At 31.2% G+C, this 25,435-nt stretch overlaps 2 protein-coding genes across 2 annotated transcripts; one reads left to right on the forward strand and one right to left on the reverse strand.

Annotated features, from left to right (window-relative positions):
• Positions 1-9,637: 9,637 nt before the first annotated feature.
• On the forward strand, positions 9,638-11,362 carry LOC130820793 (uncharacterized). The gene has a single exon (XM_057686307.1). The coding sequence runs from the start codon at positions 9,731-9,733 to the stop codon at positions 11,180-11,182; it is 1,452 nt and encodes a 483-aa protein (XP_057542290.1). The 5' UTR covers positions 9,638-9,730; the 3' UTR covers positions 11,183-11,362.
• Positions 11,363-11,745: 383 nt separating this feature from the next.
• LOC130820794 (mitochondrial uncoupling protein 3) lies at positions 11,746-14,641 on the reverse strand. Its single transcript, XM_057686308.1, has 2 exons — positions 14,210-14,641; positions 11,746-12,371 (listed from the first exon to the last, which is right to left on the reverse strand). The coding sequence occupies exons 1-2, from the start codon at positions 14,585-14,587 to the stop codon at positions 11,829-11,831; spliced, it is 921 nt and encodes a 306-aa protein (XP_057542291.1). The 5' UTR covers positions 14,588-14,641; the 3' UTR covers positions 11,746-11,828.
• Positions 14,642-25,435: the final 10,794 nt, after the last annotated feature.

The following is a 25,435-nucleotide window of genomic DNA, read 5'->3' on the forward strand; positions in this document are numbered from 1 at the left end:
AAATGAGAAAAAAAAATCTATTTATATTTATTTATTTTTATTTGAATGCTATTAATAATCAAATATTTAACATAAAATGATTTAAATTTTTTAGTAAAAATTAGTAAGTCCTTTTTATTTAAACAAAACAAATTATTATTATTATTATTATGAAATTGAAAAGATTAAAGAACAATATTTTCAAGTGACTTTGTATCTCCCTTCTACTCACAAAAGGAGTGTTAAATTCCGAAATGATATATACAGCCCTAAGGGCTGTACGTAAGAAAAAATTTTATATTTAAATTATATAATTTAATATTATTTTTGCTTTATAAACATAAGCATTTAATTATACTTTATTATTTTATCATTTATTAAGGTAATGATATTTACAGTTAAGCGAAGCAATGTACATAAAATTAACAAATTTTCTTTATTATCAATAATTATAACTTTTCAAAATCGAGAAATTGGAAAACAATTAATATTTTATGCAATTATTTAAGGTTCCCAAAAAAGAATAAATGGTAATAAATTAATAAGTATAATTAAACTTTTATGTTTCCAAAGCAAAAATAATATTAAATTACATAAATAAAATACAAGACTTTTTCTTATATACAGCTCTAGGACTGTATATATCATTTTCATTATTATTATTATTATTATTATTATTATTATTATTATTATTATTATTATTACCTTTGTTTTCAAATAGTGTTTCCATTTATTTTTTTGCAAATCCCAATGCAAACTTTAAAATCAAAAAATTTTAATTATGAGTTTTTAAAAATTCTAACAAGTTGATATTTAGAAAGTATATATTGAGACGAATCTAACAAGATCTCACATGAATATGTTTTTTCTTACAGATTGATAAAAAGTCATATTTATAGTTTGACACTAAAATTCGTAAATTTTATTTGAGAAGAACTTATGAAAACGGAGGGAGTAATATTATTATTACTTTTTTTTTTATTATTATTATTATAGTATTTCATTTCATAAAAAAAGCTTTTACAAGAAATTGGTAGGGAGTCGAGTAATAAATTGAGCACCCACATCTTTTTTAATACAAAAGGCTAGTCTGAAATGTATGCTGTAGACTAAAAATTAAGAAATAGTGGGACTAAAAATTTTGTGAATAATAATAAAAGAAGATTATAATGTATAGATAATAATAATAATAATAATAATAATAATAATAATAATAATAATAATAATAATAATAATAATAATAATAAAGAAATAAAGACATTTTTATACTCCTAAAACAAATTGTATTGTAGTAAAGTAAAAAAAAAAAAAAAAAGACTAGAAAGAAAAATATTTCGTTCTCTTTATAACATACTCCTAATAATTAGATATAAAGATTAAATATTAGTGAGGTTGTCTATTCCTCTCCCCAAGTCCCCATATTGAATTTATTTTGTGTTTTTCATCCAACAATTAAATGCTTAGTCATTCTCCTACCATATTAATCTAACCTTAATCAATCCATCCTCTACTCATCGACTCAAATTTCTGGGTGATCTCTTTGGTATGTTTTCACTTTTCAAGTATCCCGTATTCGTCGACTCATATTTAATTATTAATATACCATGTAATGCTTATCATTTATTTACAAAATTTAAATTAATTTCCTAGCTAATGAATTATTTGTTGAAATTATCAGGGATGGCCAGCAGAAAAGACGACGATATGGATGTGATGAAAGAAAAGATAAAATCGTTGGAAGACAAAATAAAAGCCATTAATGAAGAAATTAATAAAAAGGCGAACACTGTGAAAGTAAAGCCAATTTTGCCTACTGGTTTTTTATTTTCGGAAGTGCCAAAGTTTGAGAACAATGTTTGTGAACGCACAGCTAAAGATCACCTTAGGAAGTTTGAAGAAATGATGCATCTTCGGGGTGTTGATCAGTCTTTGTATGCGTCTGTTTTTCCTTTTTCTTTAAATAAGGAAGACTTATCTTGGTTTTATTCGCTACCCGTTGAAGAAATTAAGAGCTGGGAATACATTACTCAACAATTTTTTAATAGATTTATATGTTGGGATGACTTTGAACTCTAAGCTAAGGCTAAAATGCAGTTTATATATTTACTTCAGTTTTTGGTTTATTATGTGTTATGTGCTTGGACTGGAAAGTTTAATTATTACTCCTTTGTTTCTTTTTTATTTTAATTTGGCTTTTTATTGGCTTTTAAGCTTTTTGTTCTGATTTACTTTTTGTTTAGTATGGTATTTTAATTTAGAGCAAATGTTCTACTAAATTTGCACAAATATTATATTACAATAAAAGACATTATAATAAAACGTGTTTACATTTATAAATTAGAAGGGGAACTTAATAAATAAAATTTTTCATCTACAAATTAAGAAAAAAAACCATAACAGAAAGGTGTCCAATTGTCCATATATATTATTATGATTTATTTCTTGAAAAAGAAATGAGTCAATGAAGGGTGTAATATAAAGGGAGATCAAATATGAGGAAATCAGAAATTGAACAGTTTAAAAGTAATTAAAATTATTATCAACAAACATTTTTACAATTATTGCAGATTTTGTTTACAACTCAGGATGAACAGCTAACCAGACAAATCTTGAAATAGATTAGTTATTGAACCATACGTTGCTATCAGTATCGTTAATTTTGAGGCTTTTGAATTGGGTATTTGCCTTAATTGTAATTTTTTTATTTTTAAATAATTGCTACATATCAATTTGAAGTTTTGAACTAAGCTCTTTTAATCATAAGACAATACTCTACAATTTTAGGAAAAAATTCAGGAGAAAAATGAAATTGAATTCTACAGATGGGAAATAAGTATATCTAGTAGGAACATAACTTCCTTTGATATTCTCTTGAGTTGAGAGACTTTTTGATCGCGTTTTTCTTTATGGGTATGAGTTGTCGCTATTTTTTCCTTTCAAATCTTGCTTATAATTTTTTCGTAGACAGAATATATTGGGTATGATGATGATATCTAGAATGTTTGAAAAAATAATGGATCTTCGGGGTGTCAATAAGTCTTTGTATGCATCTGATTTTCCTTTTTCTTTAATTAAAGATGACAGAATTTGGAGGAAGGTTTCCAGCACATGCAAGATTGATCGCAATACAGAATTCATGTAATGGAGTAATCCATTAAAATAGCTTTGAAAAAATGATCTTGATCTTCATTGAAAAAATTGAGCCTATTTAAATACATCAAAGAGGAGTTTTTATATCCTCATGAGGTGGACTAAATTATGAAGCACTAATATCTTCAACATCCCCCCGCAATCTCGGCTGGGACATGCCAAGATTGGATAGTAATTGTCTGAACTGTTGAGAGGGCAGAATCTTGGTGAGAACATCGGCAAGCTGAGAAGAAGTGGGAAGATATGTGAGTTGAATGAGGCCCTCTAAGACTTTTTCTCTAGTAAAGTGACAATCAATGGCAATGTGCTTTGTGCGTTCATGAAACACAGGGTTCTTAGCAATATAGATGGCAGAATGATTGTCACAATGGAGGGTCACCGGTTGTAAGTGAGAGATGCCAAAGTCAGCTAAGAGTCTAACCATCCATGTTACTTCACAAGCTGCATTTGCCATTGCTTTGTATTCTGCTTCTGCGGAAGATCTTGAAACTGTGGGCTGCTTCTTGGATTTCCATGAGATTGGTGAGTGACCAAGTTGAATGACATACCCTGAGACTGATTTCCTAGAATCAATGCAGGATGCCCAATCTGAATCAGAAAAGGCTTGCAGAACAAGTTTGTCGGAGCCTTTTAGAAAAATACCCTGCCCTACTGTGTGAGCAACATAGGAAATAGTATGGTGGAGAGCCTGTAGATGTGGTTCCCTAGGTTGTTGCATAAATTGACTAAGGTGCTGAATGCTGTAGGCAAGATTAGGCCTAGTGTGGGTGAGGAAATTGAGTTTGCCTACCGTACTTCTATAGTATGTGGCATCAAGAAGTAAAGTACCTTCAATGCAACTGAGTTGTAAATTGAGAGGCAAGGGAGTCACTGCAGACTTATATGAAGATAGGCCAGCAGTTGCTAATAAGTCTTTAGCAAACTTGTGTTGACTGAGAATGATGCCATCATGAACATAGGAGACCTCCAATCCAAGAAAGTAATGTAACCTGCCAAGATCCTTTATACTGAAAACATTATGCAAGTGAGTTTTCAAATTAGAAATTACTGTAGAATCATTTCCTGTGAGTATAATATCATCAACATAGATAGCAGCTATGGTGATAGTGATGCCTTGATTTTTTACAAATACAGAATAATCATTTTTAGATTGTTTAAAACCATGTAGAACCAATTCATTATAAAGCTTAGCAAACCACTGTCTAGAGGCTTGTTTTAATCCATAGAGAGATTTCTGTAATTTGCATACTTTGTTACCAGGATTAGGAATGCCATCAGGAAGTTTCATGTAAACTTCTTCATAGAGGTCACCATGGAGAAAGGCATTATTGACATCTAGTTGATGTAATTCCCATTTTTTCTGAACTGCTACTGCAAGAAGTGCCCTTATAGTGGTGATTTTAACAACAGGGGAGAAGGTCTCATCATAGTCAACTCCATGTGTTTGTGTGTAGCCTTTAGCAACAAGCCGAGCTTTAAACCTTTCCACAGAACCATTTGCCTTGAGCTTGATTTTATATACCCATTTGCTTCCTATTGGTTTCTTACCAGGAGGAAGATCAACAACAGACCAAGTATCATTAGCTTTTAGAGCAGCCAATTCAGTGTTCATAGCAGATATCCATCGAGGATCTTTAGAAGCTTGCTTGTAGGAAGTTGGTTCAACCAGATGTTTATGAATATCATTGAATGAAGTATGTATATTATGAAAAGCATTAGAGCTAACTAGGTTACACCAGTGTTCTGTAGTAGGATTGCTTCTGTTAACATTGGAGCATATGTAATCTTTCAAATAAGAGGGAGGTTGAGAGACCCTGTTAGAAACTCGAAGGGGGACAACAACAATAGGATCTGACTGTGCAGGATTAGATGAATTGTAATCAATAGTGTTAGAAGAAGTGGAAGAATCAGTAGATGTAGAGGAAGGAATAAAAGTTGGGGATGTGTTTAAAGAGCTGGATATGTTTGAGAAGGGATCATAAAAAAAATGGGATTGAGTGTCAGCAGGTAAGAAAAACTGTAAAGGCTTATGTGAAGAAGAAGATGTAGTGGGATTATGGTGGTAAGGGAAGTGTTTTTCATGAAATATGACATCTCTGCTGACAAAAATTTTATTTGTGTTCATATTCAGAATGGTATATCCTTTTTGTGTGAGAGAGTATCCAAGAAAGACACAGGCCTCTGCCCTTGGATCAAATTTGGACCTGTTTACCTTGGATGTGGAAACAAAGCAAAGGCATCCAAAAGCTCTAAGATGATCAACTCTGGGAATGGTGTTATGCAAGAGTTCATATGGAGATTTATGTTTTAGAACTGAAAGAGGCATTCTATTGATAATGTAAGTGGCACAAAGAATACATTCACCCCAGTATAAAGAAGGCAAATTAGCTTGAAAAAAAGTGCTCTTGCTGTTTCCAATAAATGCTTATGTTTCCTCTCTACTACGCCATTCTGTTGAGGAGTGTCACTACAGCTTGTTTGATGTGTGATACCGTTTTTGTAGTAAAAATCTTTGATTGGGCCATCACAAAGCTCTTTAGCATTATCAGTTCTTATAATATGGACAGTAGTACCAAACTGAGTGTGAACATAATGCAAAAAATTATGAAGAATGGGAACTGAATCAGTTTTATATTTCATCAAATGCACCCAAGTATACCTAGTGAAATCATCAACTATAGTGATGAAAAGTGTACAGCCTTTGGAAGATACATGTTTATAGGGACCCCATACATCAACATGTAAAAGTTGAAAAGGCTTAGTACTTTTTATGTCACTTATAGGAAAAGATAACCTACATTGTTTGGCTTTTGGACAAATTTGGCAAATTGTATCTGAACAAGCTTGTTTGGATTGTAGACTAGGAATAACTTGAGAGAGCTTTGCAAAAGGGAGATGCCCTAGTCTGAGATGCCAGAGCTTAGCTTGATCATGATGTTTATTTGAACTTGTAGAGGCTGTATATGCTGAAGAAGCTGGAGTAACAAGTTGCTGCTTAGTTATGATTGAATCTGCATTTGCATAGTATAGAACTGACCTCAGCTTACCAAGAACTATTATCTTGGTCAAGGTAGGTCCCTGTAGAAAACAACTGTTAGAATTGAACCGTGCTTCACAACTCATGTCAAGGCAGATCTTGTGTACAGAGATTAGATTAAATTGAAACTCTGGCACATACAACACATCTTGTAGAACAATATCAGTATTGAGTTTAACTTGACCAACATGTGTAATCAAAACTATTTTGCCATCAGGAATGGTGATAAAATTGTCTTTAGTAGGCAATAATTTGTAAGAGGAAAACATACTCAAATTATAACAAAAGTGATCTGTGGCGCCACTGTCAATAATCCAACTACTAGCATAGTGAGAAGATAAGCAAAGTTTACCTGCAAAGAAAGCATTATGAGAGGAGCTTTCTGCAGGACCTTGAGTGTCAGGGTCAATCATCTTTGGCTTGTCAAGGAGTTTTAGGATTTGTGTGTACTGTTCTTTGGTGAAGCTGGTATGAACCATATCATCTGTAGGAGCTTGAGTATCTGGTGTGGTGTAGTCTCCTAGTTGAGTGCAGTGAGCAAATTTCTTCTGAGGAGGATATTTTTGGTTCTTAGGATAACCGTGAAGTTTGTAACACTTATCTATGGTGTGACCAACATAATGACAGTGATCACAATGCAGCAAGGAATGCTTTTTATAATTTCCTCTTTCGGAATTGAAACCTCCTTTTCCTTGAGTAAAACCTCCTCTGAGAGTATTGTAACTATTTCTATCTTGATTATTTCTTGAATATTGAGAATCATGTAGTCTTTTTCTATCTGCAATGAAAGCCATAGTCTCGGAGCTACTGGTTTTGACATCACTGATTTGTTTGTGTTTTTGCTCTTGAAGAACAATTTTGTAAGCTTGTGAAATTGGAGGTAAAGGATGCATCATAATGATGTTACTCCTTGTTTGTCTATACTCATCTTTGAGTTTCATGAGGAATTGAATAAGCCTTTGATCTTGTAGAATCTTTAGGAATTTTGCAGTATGGTTACAAGCACACTTGTTACACTCACATATAGGCAAAGGACAGACATCATCGAGTTCATCCCACAGAACCTTTATTTTTGAGTAAAACTCAGCCACATTGTCATCCTCCTGTTGAATGTTGGCTATTTCCTCTTGTATAGCGAATAATTGAGTAGAGGAAGTCTGTCCATATCTTTCCTCTAAATCTTGCCACATTCCACTTGCAGTCTTGAAAAAGAAAATACTCTTAGCTTGAACTGGTCCCAAGGACTTGAGAATCCAGCCAATAACCATCTCATTGCATATGACCCATGCCTTATAGGTAGGATCAGTTTCTGCTGGTTTAGGAAGAGAGCCATCGACAAAACACATTTTATTTTTTGTAGCCAAGCCTATTATCATAGATCTCTTCCATGTTATGTAATTTTCTCCTTCAAACTTCTCACTGACAAAAGATTGTGCTGTATTGTCTGATGGATGAATAAAGAAAACGGTACTAGGATCGGAAGTGAACTCTAGAATATGAGTATTAGGAGTATGAGTTGTGTGAGTAGATTCTTCAGTCATTGAGAAGGTGTTGTGAAAAAGAAAGAAAAAAAGGTAATATTGATATGAGAGGACAAAGAAAAGGAAAAACAGAAGACCAGAAAAAAAATTGCAATCAAGAAGAAAGGTAATAAGGTGAAAAACTGGAGAACAAAAAGTAATCTAGGTGACAATTATCAGCAAAAGTAATCAATTAGATCAAATACCTGAGCGGAAAACAGATGAAAAAGAAGGAATTGTTGATAGTTTCTGTTTTGCCCTAATGTGCGAAATCAGGAGAAAGATATGAAGATTTGATGTTTCTTGAAGATTTGAGGATCGAGTACCTTAGCAATCTGATACCATGACAGAATTTGGAGGAAGGTTTCCAGCACATGCAAGATTGATCGCAATACAGAATTCATGTAATGGAGTAATCCATTAAAATAGCTTTGAAAAAATGATCTTGATCTTCATTGAAAACAGAACAATACAAAAGGAAAGAGAGAAAGAAGAGAGAGAGTCAAGTTGAGAGAGAAAGAAAAAAATAAGACTAAAATTATATGGAAAACAGAAAAATTGAGCCTATTTAAATACATCAAAGAGGAGTTTTTATATCCTCATGAGGTGGACTAAATTATGAAGCACTAATATCTTCAACAAAAGAAGACCTATCTTGGTTTATTCGCTACCCGTCCAAGAAATTAAGAGCTGGGAATATATTACTCAATAATTTTTTAACAAATACTCCCTTCTATTCATTTTACTTGTCTTGTTTATTTTTTCATATTTATCGATGTAATATTTTGATCTTTAATATTTTTAATTACGCATGATTAAAAATTATCAAAAAATTAATATTAATAATCTTTGAATTGAGACGAATTAAAGAAGTTCCACTTGATTATATTTTAACTTATCAATTAAGAATAAAATACCCATACTGATGCAAATATGTTGGGTTGAGCTCAAACTTTTGTTGTATTTTGGTTTTCTGGTAAATAAAAAAAATTTATTTATCAAAAAATAAAATATAAATTAAAAATAATTATAAATAATTAAAAAAAGTAAATAGGATAAGTAAAGTGAATAGAAGGAAATGCATTATACTCCTTTCTCGTGGCCGTGGGAAATGCTCTAGTCCTTTCTTGTGGGATGACTTTAAATTATAAGGCTGGCTAGCTAGTTAATTATTAATTATGTGTTTAATTTTGTGCTTAACTTATGTCAGTCAATTATTATTTTGATTCTCTTTATGTTTTATTTGATTCTCTTTTGCTTCTTATCTTTATTGTTCGGATTAAGATGGATATATTATATATTAGTCGTTTGGCTTTACTTGTTGAATATTTCCAAGGGTTTTTTTTTAGCTTTTTGTCTAGTAAAATTCAGTATTACAGACATATAGTATTTGTCCCACATTAGATGAAAATATGGTCTGAATTTAAAAGCATTGTATAAAATAAATTAATTTTCCCTTAAAAAAAGCTTTTAATGAGTATATAAGACATAGTATTTCTTTTGATTTTGAGCAAATATTCTATTTCACCCAACCCCATTTTTGCATCTTCGTGTTTTGTATTTTGCAGCTAGTATACGGAATGAAAAATATAGTCATGTGAAATTTTATTTTATTCATTTCAACACATATTTTTATAATATCAAATTTTTATAATTTTCAATTTTATATAATATTTAATCTTATTCTCCAACTTAATTTTACTTTCCATTAAATTTACCTTAAATAATTTGGGTGCATTCTGACAGAAAATAAGGTAGTAAAAACAATGGGAGTATATGAATATCACAGAAGTCAAAATGAGTTGTGAAACACGAGAGCAACTATACTAAGTACTAACCAAAGTCTATATGTCTCCTGCTCCACCATGAACCACTAAAGTTACTCTTGTTTGCTTACACAAACAACGTGTCACAATGTAAGTGGTTAACTATCCTTATATAGATTATCCTATACTCTCTCTTTCTCACTTCACCCACCTAAAATAAAAACCCAACACAAAATACATACTATTACACAGCACAGGTGAAAACAACATCTAAAACAATGAGCAGCTTGAAAGCCATTAACATCCCAAAACCAAAACCCACAATTTCAATGAACTTAACTTTATTTCCCATCAAATATACCAGCTTTCTCATTCCTTATCCTCAATTTGGTAAGAACCTCAATTCTGCACATTTGCTAGCTCTTTCATCATTATCATCATCATACCAGGCGTATTTCACTCGTGGAAGCTATGATCAGAGTCCAGAGAAGGTTGGAAGGCGGCAGAACACACACTTATTAGCTCTCTGCACAAGAAAATCTCACACTGATACTCACTGTGATGACAACACAATTGATGAAAATCCAAACCCAATTGAGATTGATCCACATCAAAACCAAACAAAATCTACTTTGGAGAACCCTTCATCTACCCTTCCTTCAGCATCTTCCAAGGGCTTAATCTTTGATATTGGCCAAATTGGGTGTTGGGATAGTAGTGAGATTGGTTCCCCTGTTGTAAAAAGATTCTTGAGTGATGATGATGAGAGGTGGTATATGTGGTATTCAGGAAGATCAGATAAGAAGCCGGGTTTGAGTTTAATCGGGTTAGCGGTTTCGAGCAATGGGGTGCATTGGGAAAGAGGAGAACAAGCAGCAGATTCAAGTTCAGGAACTGGGGTAGTGATGAATTGTAGTGAAGATTGGTGGGCATTTGATACAAAAAGTATTAAGCCTTCAGAGATTATGGTCATGGCTAGCAACAAAGTTAGAATTTCTTCTGCTGTTTATTGGCTTTACTATACAGGTTTAAGTTCAGAGGAGATAGAAATGGAAATACCCTTAGATTCCTCTATCCAATTCAAGTCGTTGCCGGGGTTAGCCATAAGTCAAGATGGGAGGAATTGGGCTAGAATTGAAGGGGATCATCATAGTGGAGCTTTATTCGATGTGGGATCGAAAGGCGAATGGGATTCTTTGTTTATTGCTTCCCCACATGTTGTTTTCCATAGCAATGGAGATTTGAGGATGTATTATCATTCATTTGATCCTCAAGAAATGAAATTCAGTATTGGTATGGCGAGATCAAGAGACGGACTAAAGTGGGTGAAGCTCGGTAAGATCAAGAGCATAGGAAGAGAGTCAAGTGATAACGAAATGGGAGTAATGAATGCTTGTGTTGTAAGAGATAAGAAAAATGGCAACTATATAATGGCATATGAAGGGATTGCCAGAGATGGAAAGAGGAGCATCGGGATGTCGGTTTCTGAGGATGGATTGAAGGATTGGAGACCAGTGAGCAACGAGGCAGTTTTGACGGCATCGAAGGAAGACGGATGGGACAGTAAGGGAGTTGTATCCCCATGTTTGGTTCAAATGGATGGAGATGAAGATCAATGGAGATTGTACTATACAGGAGTTGGGATGGAGGGTAGGACTGGAATAGGATTGGCTATTTCTCAAGGAAGTGATATAACATGTATTAGGAGATGGCCAGGGCTTAATTTATGATTGAGTTGCTAGTAAATTTGTGTTCTAACTTGTAGATGCTTGTGTCCTTTTATAAAGATTATTTTCTTCTCATTGAGATTCTGACCAGAAAATTTTTCACTCAAATAACATCAGTGTATATTGTACTTCTATCCACACTTTCTAACGCCCCCTTATTTCATGAGCCAAAGAATTACAATCCATTGGTTTCGAATTTTAATGAATTATATTAATATAACATATTAAACCATATGCATTTCATATTTATGTGAAGTTACAGATAGGATTTGCTAACAAATGTCAATCAGAAACAACATCCTTGGTATCAATAACACCGTGAGCTACTTAGCTGGGAACCACGTAATAACGTTGGGTTACTGGAATGTTGTATGAATCTTTTGGTTTTGGCTAAAAACACAAGACATAGCCTACCAATAAAAAAACCCAATGAAGCATGGAATAATATGTCATCAAAAATTCTCTATATGAAACCAAAATCATTGTACCTGATTTATATATTCGCCTGGTTCAAAATCTTCAGATGCTCAGGCTAAAATTTCTCAAATTAGACCCAGAATACCGTCTGAACAAAACAGTCAACCATTATTTTGGTATAAGAACCAATGTGTTACAAAAAAGCTATAAGAATAATTCCGATGACTGAAAATCAGAAAGAAGGGAGGCCAGCAATAAGCCTAAGCTTCTCATATGAGACCCAGAACACAAATTGCCAAGGACCGAGCCTTGCCCATGTAGGAAAGAATCCCTTCCATAATGCTCTTACTCCTTCAACCTTACATGTTTTCACCAAACAATCATAAGAGTTTCTGTACATCAACTTACCATCCTCACTTGCTGCTTGATTCATCATTCGTGTCTTTACTACGTCAGCCGGACAGCTCAACGTCGTTGCTGAGAGCCCCGACGTAATAGATGCAAGGGTATGAGCATAAATGTTGTCATTTGCTATCTCATTTCTAATAATGAAATGCTTTGCATGATCATAGCATGCCAACTCGCCCATGTTGACTAAAAATGCTCTTTGCATGTTCGGAAATACCCCTTTCCAAAGTCCTCGAAATCCTTCAGCAGAAGTTATTTTGATAAAAGCATCTATCGGGCCAGAATATCTGGGCTGCATACCTTGACAGATTAGGCGACCATCTGCTTGCATTCTAACCTTAACTAAATCAGCTGGGCTTGCCACCACCTGCACAACTAAGAGCATGAACAAAGATGTTTGATATTTTCGCGAGCGAACACACGAGTGAAGAAACAACAGCAGCAGAGATATCACACGTTTATCAACTGCCGGCAATAGTATGCATATGCATGACAGCATGAGTATTCTTTGAATTTATTACTTAACGCAACTCGAAGTAAGAGCTTTTTGGATGTTAAGTAACAAATTCAAAGGAATGAAGGGAGCAAATGATATATCGTCAGTAGGTGTTAATAATAGTGCAAAAACAAAGTCACATCATATTGCATCGGTTGTGTTGTAAAGCTTTTCAAAAAAACTGAACAAACATTTCCTGCATTATAAAGGTGTATAAAAAAACTATGTTTTGGGCTGTTTCGAGTGATATGCCACACTTTTGGCTAATATTTGGCATTATGAAAACTACATAACTCGCTAATGCATCATCATTTCATTACCACGATCGTGATTCCATGAGTAGAGAAGGGGTATTGTTTTCTAACAGCAAGCTAAGACCTATTCGGCCGGCAAACCTGGAATTGTTCACCGAAAATGAATAAGAGTAAACAAAAGATGACTCCCTTAAACTGATGTGTAGAATACATTAGCAAGTTCACACAAAAATACACAACTTTGACGTCAAACCCATGAATTCCCTTTCTCCATTCATTTTGATTTTCTACCATTCCAATCTCTAAATTTGAATTTTTCCTATTATTTTCCACTCCTAACCTTCTAGTCATCTACGGACATTCTCGTTCTGCTTAGATCTCCCAGTTCCAACTTTCTATTTTCCTTATTGGTTCTCCAATACTCCGTCATTTTACATGCCCAAACCATATTAGACGGTTGTTTTTAATCTTATGCTCCATAGTTGTGACACTTAAACATTTTCTTATAGGTTTATTTTTGAATTTATCTCTCAAACTATGTCCACTCATCCATCTAAACATTCACAATTTTGCTACTCCTATTGTCATGCAGTGATCTTTTTAAAAAGTCTAACATTCTTATCCATATAATAGTGATAGTCTAATATACATCCAATAAAACTTTCCCTCTAGCTTTAAGGCACACCTCGACCATGTAATACCCATAACCAGTGACCGCTCTCCATTCACATATTGACGGATATCCCGACTACTCCAAAATATGAATCTAAGATACTTGAAGCATCTACGTGAAGCGATTTCTTTCTCATGCAGTTTTATAGCGTCTCTTGTTGTCTCATTTGTGTTAAAGTTAGTCTTCATTAGTGCATTATTTAACTCTTCTCTCCATCATTCTGATTGAGCATTTACCACCTTTCCGGTCTCTCATGAGCAAAGCATAATGATAAAAATGAACAAGTATAAAGTGAGTTAGTATCCCACTAATTTCTAACCAGACATCAAAATGTTCCTTCTTAAGTCAATCTTAGACTAAAAACACTACCTTCGTCCCACATTTAGTGCAAAAGATTATGCCAAAACAGCAAAAAGACTGATTCCCAATGGTGATCAGTGACTCTGACTCAAAATTTCCATGGATCAATTACCTTTATAAAGACTTATTAAAAACAAAATAGCCCTTTTCCTGTTTTCCAAATTGAGGAGTTCTACACGGCTACTTCTATACTGTGGAGTTTATACTTAATCAAATTCAAATAAGTTAATCGAAGATGGTGTACCAATTAAGCAATTAGTTTCACAATCCACAAAATTTTATCAATTACGGCACAATTCAATAACAGTTACTTCCCATAACTAAATTAAACAGACCACTCCGCCCAAACCCAGATTAAAAAAAACCCTAATCAATAATCAAAACTCAATCAATCAATTAATCAATATTAATTAGAAGTATACCTGGGCAATAACCCCAGATAAGCCACCAACAATGGCCTTGGAGAGGAGAGAAAGAGAGGGAGAAGCACCATGAGAATCAGATTGAGCAACAAGAACGGAATTTCTTAAATGTTCATAACCCACAGTGCGAATAGGAGTGTAGAAGAAATGGCGAATGAGAGCAGGGGATAAACCTTGGTATAAACCCAGAAAACCTTCGTTTTTAAGAATATTAAGAGCTACCTTAAAGGCATTCGTGGTTGTGGATGAAGAAGCGTGAAGTTGAAGTCTAGTCTTGGTAATGTCAATAGGAAAAGTGGTTGTCTCGGCCACCATTGCTGAGATGGAGGTTAGTAGGATATTCTTGTGCGTCGGTTCTTGTACTTGCCTGGATTTCATGGTCGATGTTTGATCATGAACTATTCACACCCAAATCTCTCTCACCTATAAATATGAAGCATCGACACTTGCGGATTTTCTTTTTTTCTTTTTTTTTTTATTTCCATTCCATCATACTTGTTACATTTGACGTTTCAGCTAGTCTCTTGAGAGACCGTTTCTTTAAGAGATTTCTCTCAAGTCCAGTCCATTAAAACTTAATGCCTATTTACATTACACTTAATATCTACTTACCTTATTTTTAATGCCTACTCACGATATCTTAAATGCTTACTTACATATCTTTAATGTCTATTTACAATATTTCAAAAAAATTCTCTTACAAAAATTAAACCAACTGTTATAAACTCATATTATTAGCATGTCAAACAAATCAACTAAACCGGCAAATATATACACATCAATATATGAACAAAATTTTGTTCAAAGATACAATATTAAGTATTAACTTATTAAGTGAAAAAAAAATTATTCATTTTCAATATTCAACTATTAGTTTACAGTTATAAATGTTATAAGATTTAATTTCTAGATTTGCCTTCAAATTAGAACATACTTGATATTTTAAAATTTAGTCTTATCTCAATTTAATTAAATATTATATTTCACAAGTAAATTTTGAATTCAATTCTCACTTAGTCCTTACTCACAATATATATTATATATTTAAAAAAAAAACACTTGATAAATATAACAATTAAAAAAAAAGGGAAAGTCAATTTCTTAGGTGGCTGTAGCTTATCATATTGTTGTAAGAAAATTGTCCGGTATAGAAGTGCCGAAGTGGTCCATATTCAAAGAACAGTACGTGGATTAATAACTGTCTTAGTGGTTAATGACAATATTACAAGTGGCGTCAAGCTAAAGAAGCCTTCTTATAGGCGTGATTATGACACTCTCTAAGCCTTCCCTGAAAATTTGACGGCTGTAATGTAATACAATGAAAAATTCTACTTTATTTATTTTTTTCAAGACAATCATTTGCTAGACACCTTAAATAATGAATAGAATAAAAAAAAACTTTATTTCAATTAAAGCAAAATTTAAATAAAATTTTTGATAATATATATGAAATCTTTTTAAATTCGTCAAAATATATAACTATGTATTATAATATGTATTTTAAAATATTAAAACTAAAAATTATTTTACCATAAAAAAATAAATGAGAAAAATATCAAAAGAAAACAAAAGGAATTAAAAAGCAAGAGGTATATATGAAGTAAAATGGTAGGAGTGTAATGTTTGGTTTTTGCTTCCCAAGATGTTAGGAATAGCCTCAATGGACATGGAAGAAACCACACGGGCGGCCCGCCGAGCTCCGACTTATTTGCCGAAAATGCAATTCTTTGTAATTTTGACTTTGACTCCCTTAATAATATATTATATAATTTAAAGAGTGCATAATTGTAACAAAAATTATTATAGGACAATGATTGGGATAACATATTTGTAACTTAAGGTTAATGGATCAAATCCAAATTTAAACTATTATTTTTTAATAGACTATCAAATTTAATTTAATACTATAATGCCATTACTATTTATCTTTTATAATTTCACATTCTTCTTTTTTTAGTATGTATGCTTATATCTTTGCTATCATAATTTTAATAGTGTTTTTTTTAGACTTAGAACACAAATATGTAGAGTCAAAAACACTTACCTTTTTTTTCAAAAGGGGTAATTATAGGGAAGTTTCAACTCTATTTTGTTAATACAATTTTTGCTATGATTCAAGTTCATTTCAGTCTATATGATTTTAGAATTTTCATAGTTTAACTAGTTTTTATATAATAAATAATTTGCTAGTATATCGACAGTTTGGCCCTCCCCCCAACTCGATATCTTGGCTTCGGCCCTGTCAATGGGAGTGTATATGAAGATATGAATGAAGGCGTTGATTTCGGTGATCAGATTAATTTTGAGTTAGGTATTTTAGGTGGATTTAAAATCGAAGTTTGCGTATTCTATATTAGATTTTACATAATTCTAAATATAAAATCGTTGAATCTGTTTTGAATATTTTAAGTCGAATCAAATTAAATTCAATTACAAAATCTAGAAAATATAAAATCGTCAAATCTCTTTTGAATTCCAACATAGAAGTATATCTAACAATTAAGGTTGTAGTAATAAAGAAAATTCTAATCAATAACGATTATTTGTAAATAACCACAAAATGACAAAAATATAATATTAAAATAAACAAAATAAGAAAAAATAAAATAAAATTCTTAAAAATCCTCCTAGAGACAAATAAAGATAATTTATTACTTTGTCAAATAATGTTGGTTTATTTGTAGTAACTCGGACCAATATAGAATACTTAGGAGTTAGGAGAATGCAGTTGCAAACGTAAGCAATGGGATGGACAATAATGGGTGTGAAATGATGAGTTGGAGTTGGAGTAAACCCAATATCATTGGCCCTTCCATTTGTTTTCTTTCTTAGTGTAATTATATACAGTGTCAGTCATATACAAATCTGGACCGGAGCCAATAATTTGTTCTTCTAACCTTATCTCTCTTTTTAGAGCACTCATTGGTCAGGGAATTTTCATACCTATTTCTCTTAACACTTTCTTCCTTATTCTCATCATATTTTTGGGTGAAAAATAATTAACATACAAAAGTTATCTTATTAATCAGAATACAAAAAAGTTTTCTCATCACTTTTTAAATACTACTCCCTTCGTTTTCTAATATTTTCTCATTTGGAATATTCTAATTTAAGCAGAGAAAAATTTAATTAATGTTTTTTTACACATATTAAGAAGATTAAATATATCCATATAAGATCTCGTTGGATTCGTCTTGATGTATATTTTTTTATTCTGTATTTTTTATAATTTTTAATTATGTGTATTTAGAGATATTAAGGTTTAAAATTTACATTGAAAACTGTGCAAAAAGTAAATGGGAAGAAAAAAAACAGAGGGAGTATTTTATATAGGATTAAAAAAATTTAAAGAATATTAAAATATAGCAAAATAGATGTCTAATTATAAAACATAAAATTTCATGACTATTGATATATTTTTATATATTTTTTGACATATGTATAAAATAAAAAAACCTATTTAAAAAAAATGTTATTAAAACAAGTGTCAAACTTCTATTTGTTTTTGGGTTGTGGAAAATTTCCCATTGAGTTTTTTTAGAAAACATTTGCAAAGTTTTTTTCCTTAGCTTACTCATTAATGGGATTCAAAATCCCACAAAAAATTTTCCACACATGGAAAATTTGCTTATTCGTACCCTTTGTTAGGATTAAAGAGAAATAAATTATTTATTATATAACTATGAATTTTAATTACTCTCTGTCTTAAAAAATTTCACATTTTTTTCTTTAATTGTTTGTTTTATTTTACTACAATTTTCTGATAGGTCTATTTTCAACTATAAAAACTTAGTATAATAAATAAGACAAATTAAAATAATAAATTACTATCATCTAAAAAAAATAGAAAATTACTACATAAATTGAATAGGACAAATTAAGTAATAAGCACAAGACTCAGAAGCTTATCTACTTATTATTTTTATTTCATATGACTACATGATTAAGCTGATTTGTATGATACCAATATTTTTCTATCTAAAGAATCAATATACTCTCTATGTTTCTTTAGATTTTTTTTTAATTTTAAATTGTAAATTTAAAGAAACATAAAAATATATTTTTAAAATATTCAAATGTGTTATTATAAACCCGTCCTATTTGTTTCATTGGTAAAATCAGATTAAGATCAGATTAGAATCATTTATGTGAAGTAGGCTATTGGGACTTGGACATTGCCAAATTTGGTACAATTAGACACTTAAAGTCAGAATAAAAAATACTCTCTCCTATTTATTTTACTTGTTGTATTTATTTTTTGTTACTATTTAATAATCATTTTTATTTTGCATTTTATTCTTATTCTATAGTTAAAATATAGTCAAGTGAGATTTTCTTTTATTCGTTTCAATGCAATGATTATTTATATCAACTTCTCATAATTTTAAATTATTCATAATTAGAGATATTAAGAATTAAAAGTGTTATCTCGACAAGTGTGAAAAAGTAAATAGAACAAATAAAATCAATAGAAGGGAGAATAATGCAATTTTTTTTGAAATGGAGTATATTGCAATTTAGATCACTGAATATTGTTAAAGGTCACTATTTTTTTAAATAATTAATATTATAAAAAAGGATGAAGAACATATGAAGAGTAAATTGAGAAGGGCAACGGCAAGTAGGAGAAAAGCAAGTAGGAGAAAAGCATGAAAGAAAATGAGAGGTTGAGAATATATTAGGCCTGGTCTAAACTAAGTTTTATACTACTTTTTGAAATAAGGTTTTACACAAACTTGGGTGTGATTGTCTCACATGTGAGTCACATATTATTAGGCCGGTTTAATTGTATATATTTTTTTACCAATTTCACAAATTAAAATGTCAATTTTAAGAGTTAAAAAATCAATTTAAAGACTTAAAAAATCAATTTTATGGATTTGAATTTGAGATTTTAAGTCATAGAATTTGACAGTTTGAAGACTAAAAAGATCAATTTCAATACTTAAAAAACCAATTTAAGACTTAAAAGACCAATCACAGGATATTAAATTCTTATTTCAATTTTAAAATAGGATGACTCAAATATTAAAGTAGATATTAAAAACTTTAAAATTAACCTTTTAAGTCTTAAAATTGAATTTTTAAGTCTTGAAATTGTCCTTTTAAGTCTTAAAATTAGTATGTTAGAATACTTTAAAAAAATTATTGGGCTTGGGCCAGTTGCGCGGCTAAGGCCGTCTCACAGGAGAGTAACTGATAAGGTTTTGGGTTCAATCTATCTATATAACTATTATTAAAACAAAACAATGTTGACATCATCACTATTTAAAATTACTTACATGTCATAGCCTCAACAAAAATTTTTCCCTCCAACACTCAATGATGTTGTCATTGTTTTTATGACTACTTTTTTTATCTTTGACTTTATTACTCATTTAATGTATCAGATAATCATATATATTATTTCTTTTTTCAATTATTTATAAATTTTTTAAAATTTTATTTATTAAATGAGTATAATTTAGTGTATTGAATATTTTGAGATGGTTAAAATATAATATACTTTTATTAAGATTTTTTTTGTTATTTATACAATTGGTTACTTAAATACAATGCTTATTTCTACTACTCCCTCCTATTCTTTTCAATTGTCCCATTTAGTTTTGGCACACTATCCAATGCACTAATTCAATTCTAAATATCTTTAATTGTGCATAATTAAAAATTATAAAAATTTGAAATTAATAAAATTTACATTGAGACGAATTAAACAAGATCCCACATGACTATATTTTGACGTCTAGATTAAGAATAAAATACAAATTAAGAGTGATTGATAAATAGTATCAAAAAACTAAATGGGACAACTGAAAAGAATTGGAGAGAGTATGATTTAGGTTGTGACTATTCATAACAAAAACTATTTTTTTTTGTTTAAACTTTTATAAAATAATTTTACATATTTTTGTGTTAAATTTGATTTTGAAATGTATTATTAATAGTTGTAATACTTTAAATAAATTAATGTAATTTACGTCGAAAAATTTAATAAAACTGTGCATCGCACGGGCATTATCAAGTTCTTATTGTTTTAGGTGGATCTTCTAATTTCTTCCTTTCCTTAGCCTACTTTACATCAATAAAAAAAATAGCTCGTCTTGTAAGAAGCCGTTTCATGATGAGACGACCTCAAAATAAGAAGCCTACAAGGTAAAAATTTCTATTATTAAGCTATTTAATTTAAGTATGAGTTTTGTCTTATAGTAAAACTGTCTCATATAAAAATTTGTGAAAAAAATTTATACCATGGGAAAGATGTTACCGCAACAAGAAAAATCAAACTGTAATACCTATTTATAAACACATTTCTCTTTACTTTAGACTATATATAGTGCCATATTTTTTAAATGTTTAAGTTTAGGTCATAAGGTGAATATTATTTTATCAAAATGTTATAAAATAAATAATGATTTCATAATTATAATCTACGGGTAGCTTGTTTTTTTGTTCATAACTTTTATTTGGAATTAAAATTTTAAAAAGTTGACAAAAAAATTCTGACAATAAGTATGTACTTCCTTCGTTCTAAAATACTTACATCAAACATATTTTCGCGCAATCTAATGCGTTGTCGGATTGTTTTGTTAATAATATAAGATATAATCCTATTAAATCTAATAAAAAGGATGATATAAATACATGTACTTAGCCCCTTTGTAAAAAGTTAGTTTTATTTTTCCTTTTCTTTAGTCTCTCCTTGATATATATATATATCAATTACTCATGTATAATCATATTATTAACTTTTACTTTCCTTTTTCAATAATATTGGTTTTCTTCTCTGTTGCTTGATTTCTCTGCAAATGGACTAAGCCTCCATCTTCAACATGGTATCAGATGCTTAAAAATCCCATTGGTAACCATTTTTTTTTAATTTCCCTCTACATTTTTTTTTTCTTCTGTCTTTTCTCTGTTTCTCTTTTTCCCCTTTCCTTCCTCGTTTCTTATGGCTGCCATTCCAAGCAATTCCGGCATCAAACCTCTCGATCCTATTCAAGATCCAGCTTCACCCTATTATCTTCATCCGAGTGATTCTCAACTTCTACTGGTTCCGATTCCCTTCAATGGCACTGGATTTAACGATTGGAAAAGATTTGTTACAATTACTCTTTCTTCCAAAAACAAACTTGCATTCATCAATGGTCAAATCCCACAACCTACTTCTACTGATCCTAATTTCAAATCCTGGGAAAGAATTAATAGTACCATAATTTCTTGGTTGATGAAAGTTCTTGATCCACAAATCGCTAGAAGCGTATTATATTTCTCCACTGCACAAGAAATTTGGAACAATCTTGAAGAGCGATTTGGTATTACTTCTGGAACTCAGATCTATTCTCTCACCCAACAAATCTTTGATATTGACCAAGGTTCTGATTGTCTATCCACCTATTTCACCAAGATTAAGATGTTATGGGACGAATTTGACGCTTCTAATCCTCTACCTACTTGTAATTGTTCCAATTGTACTTGTGGAATCAACAGCAAATTACTGAAAATGCAAGAAGAACAACGGTTAATCCTATTTCTTATGAAACTTAATCCTACCTATAAAACCATTAGAGGTAATATACTCATGCAACAACCTTTACCTAGCATATCCTATGCTTATAGATTAATCATGCAAGAAGAGAAACATTCTGATTTAGTTTCCCATCTCAATTCTACCACTGATGAGGTTATTGGCCTTGCTGCTGTTAATAAGCAAAAGTTTTATAATACCAAAACACATACTGCCTCTGCATCTCACAATAACCCCCATAAACCTCCTCCTTATGGTTTGAATAACATCAATACTCGCAAACCCCTTTTATTCTGCAATTACTGCAAAAAGCAAGGTCACACAAAAGAAAGTTGTTACAAATTGAATGGTTTTCCAAATCCACAAAACCAGGTATGTTTACTTAAAAAGTCTTTATATGGTCTTAAGCAAGCATCAAGGCAATGGTTTCATAAATTACAGATTTCTTTAAAAGCTCAAGACTTTGTTCAATCTAAAAATGATTATAGCCTTTTCATTAAGAAGGATAGTAAAAACATTACAATTGTTGCTGTGTATGTTGATGATATTATTATAACTGGCAATAATATTGACTGTATCTCTCAACTCAAAGATCATCTCCATGATACCTTTAGTATTAAAGACTTAGGCATTTTGCATTATTTTTTAGGCTTGGAAGTTAACTATATTGATGCAGCCATTTTTCTTTCTCAAGCAAAGTTCACCAAAGATCTCCTCAAAGAATCCAAAAATCAAAATTTTAAATCTGTTGTTACTCCTCTTCCGCAAAATCTAAAATTGTCAAATGATCAGGGACAATTATATGAGGATGCCAGTTATTATAGAACCATGGTTGGTAAACTAAATTTTTTAACTAACACTAGGCCAGACCTAGCCTTTACTGTCCAATATCTTAGCCAATTTATGCAGAATCCTCGCATCCCACATGCTTCAGCTCTACAACATACATTGAATTATGTTCACAGTACAGCAAGCCAAGGTATACTCATCAAGGGTTCTGATCAATTACAACTCCAAGCTTATTTTGATTCAGACTGGGCTTCATGTCCAAATAGCAGAAGATCCATCACAGGCTACATCTTGTTATTAGGCTCTTCTCCAATAAGCTGGAAATCCAAGAAGCAAGGGACAGTCTCAAGATCATCCAGTGAAGCTGAGTACAGAGCAATGGCATCTGCAGCAAGTGAAGTCACTTGGCTTGTAAGACTATTAGAAGAACTCCAACTCACTTCTTTGAAGCCTGTTCTACTGCACTGTGATAACATAAGTGCCATACATATTGCCAAGAACCCTGTATTCCATGAACGAACGAAGCACATCGACATAGACTGTCACTTCACTAGAGACAAGGTTCTAGAGGGTCTTCTTCAGCTGACTTATCTACCAACCAAGAATCAATTGGCTGACGTTTTGACCAAAATTTGCCATCACACCAGCATTATCAGTTGATGAGCAAACTAGGCATGTCCTCCCTTCCTAGTTTGAGGGGGGGTGTTAATAATATAAGATATAATCCTATTAAATCTAATAAAAAGGATGATATAAATACATGTACTTAGCCCCTTTGTAAAAAGTTAGTTTTATTTTTCCTTTTCTTTAGTCTCTCCTTGATATATATATATATCAATTACTCATGTATAATCATATTATTAACTTTTACTTTCCTTTTTCAATAATATTGGTTTTCTTCTCTGTTGCTTGATTTCTCTGCAAATGGACTAAGCCTCCATCTTCAACATGTTTATATCTATAGTTATACATAACTAAAAATTATAAAAATTTGATATTATGAAAATAAGCGATGAGATGAATAAAACAAGATCCTACATGACTGTTTTTTTTCTTGTATAATAGCCGAAATATGTAAATTACTAAAAAATAAATAATGCAGAAGTTGATTTGATGCAAGTACAAAATTGTGGTGGTTACCCCAAATTTATCTTCCATCTCCAAAGTATCTTTTTATATATGTTTATTTATATATTCTCACAACAAATTATACTTTTGATTTTTGTCTTAATTGATGATGAATTAACTTCTTTATATTTCAAAATTTTATCAACATATGATTAATTAGTGATAGATAATATATTTTAAAATAAGTACAAAAAATGCAATTACAACTTAACATTTTCACATAAATTGAAAATTATTCTTAAAGTACATTGCTTTGAATGAACACGTATAAGAGAAAAAAGTCATAATTGTTGTACAAAATGGACATAAGGCTTTAAAAAAACAATTATGAGGTAGTATTATTCAAAGTAAACATAAATAGTTGGTGATAGGTTTGAATATTTGGAAGTTGAAAAAAATAAAATAATATAATACACTAGTGTACAAATGTACTATTGCAATAGTCAAATTAAAAGTTTATATATATATATATATATATATATATATATATATATATATATATATATATATATATATATATATCGTCTGATTTTAAATAGTTTATATATTTATGTTTCACGCTATCTATTGTATAATTTTAATACATAACATTTTTAATTACATATGATTAAAAATTTTAAAGTTAATATTATAAATGTTTTTGTTCAGACGAGTCTGTTAGAGTATATAACATATCCCGAGGCTTAAACTATGAGGTTAAGCTTTTGGTTGAGTTGGTTCCTTGACATGATATTAGAGTCAGTGAAATAAGAGGTCACGGGTTCGAATCTCAACCACCCCTTATTTAAAGTGAAATATTCAGCACCAGGTATGAGGAGGGCTTGTGTAGCATCCACACTTTTAACCCAAAAGACTCTCGTATGAGGGGGCGTGTTAGAGTATATAACATATCCTGGGGCCTCAACTATCAATTTAAGTTTTTAGTTGAGTTGGTTTCTTGACAAATAAGATTTCACTAAATGAAAAATAAAATTAATTGATAAACAGTAATTGCTATAGTGACTATTGCATCTATTAGAAACCAAATGGCGAAGAACGTTTATCCTTTGACTATGAATAATAGCCTCTATTAATTAAAAAATATCATTGTAACAACCCTAATTTCCGACCCCCTATACGAAATCAAAACCGCAAAGCACAGGAGGAAATTCGGGTGTTACATTAAAAAAAAAATAGAGAAATAAAAATAAAATAATAAGTATCTTTTTTAAAAAAATGTGAGTAGAAATTTCGATAACATCTACCCTGAAACTGAGTGTCTATATATAAAGACAAATGAAATATATAAAACATAATAAAGTAAAGGCATCAATGGCCTAGCAAAATATATCACGACGGAAAGTCTCATCGTCGGCTTCTCCCAACTAGCTTACCAAACATGGATCTTACCAAACACTTAGAGTTTTCAAAACAATGAAACAAAATGACCATACAAGTAGAAAGTTTGTAGTGGAAAATAAGTTATACAAAAGGAGGTCAAATGCCTCAAACTCAAAACATAGCCAGACCAAAAGAAACGAAATTACGTGTAAAGTCAAAAATAAGTTCATTGCACAATCCGATACACGCTCTCATCTCCCCCGTATGCAATGCAAAAGATCATCATCACTTGTTAGGTTCGCCTATGATCTCCCTACTGTTCAACGTAAGACGAGAATATCAAACGTATCATCACAGGGTCATCATAGAAAGAGCCATTTTCAAATAAATCAAACATGTACACGTCAGTAACTAACATCATATCATAATACAACATAATTATCATTAAAAAAGTATGTCATAAT

The sequence above is a fragment of the Amaranthus tricolor genome, chromosome 8 (genome assembly GCF_026212465.1).
Source record: "Amaranthus tricolor cultivar Red isolate AtriRed21 chromosome 8, ASM2621246v1, whole genome shotgun sequence".
NCBI classification, from domain to species: Eukaryota; Viridiplantae; Streptophyta; class Magnoliopsida; order Caryophyllales; family Amaranthaceae; genus Amaranthus; species Amaranthus tricolor.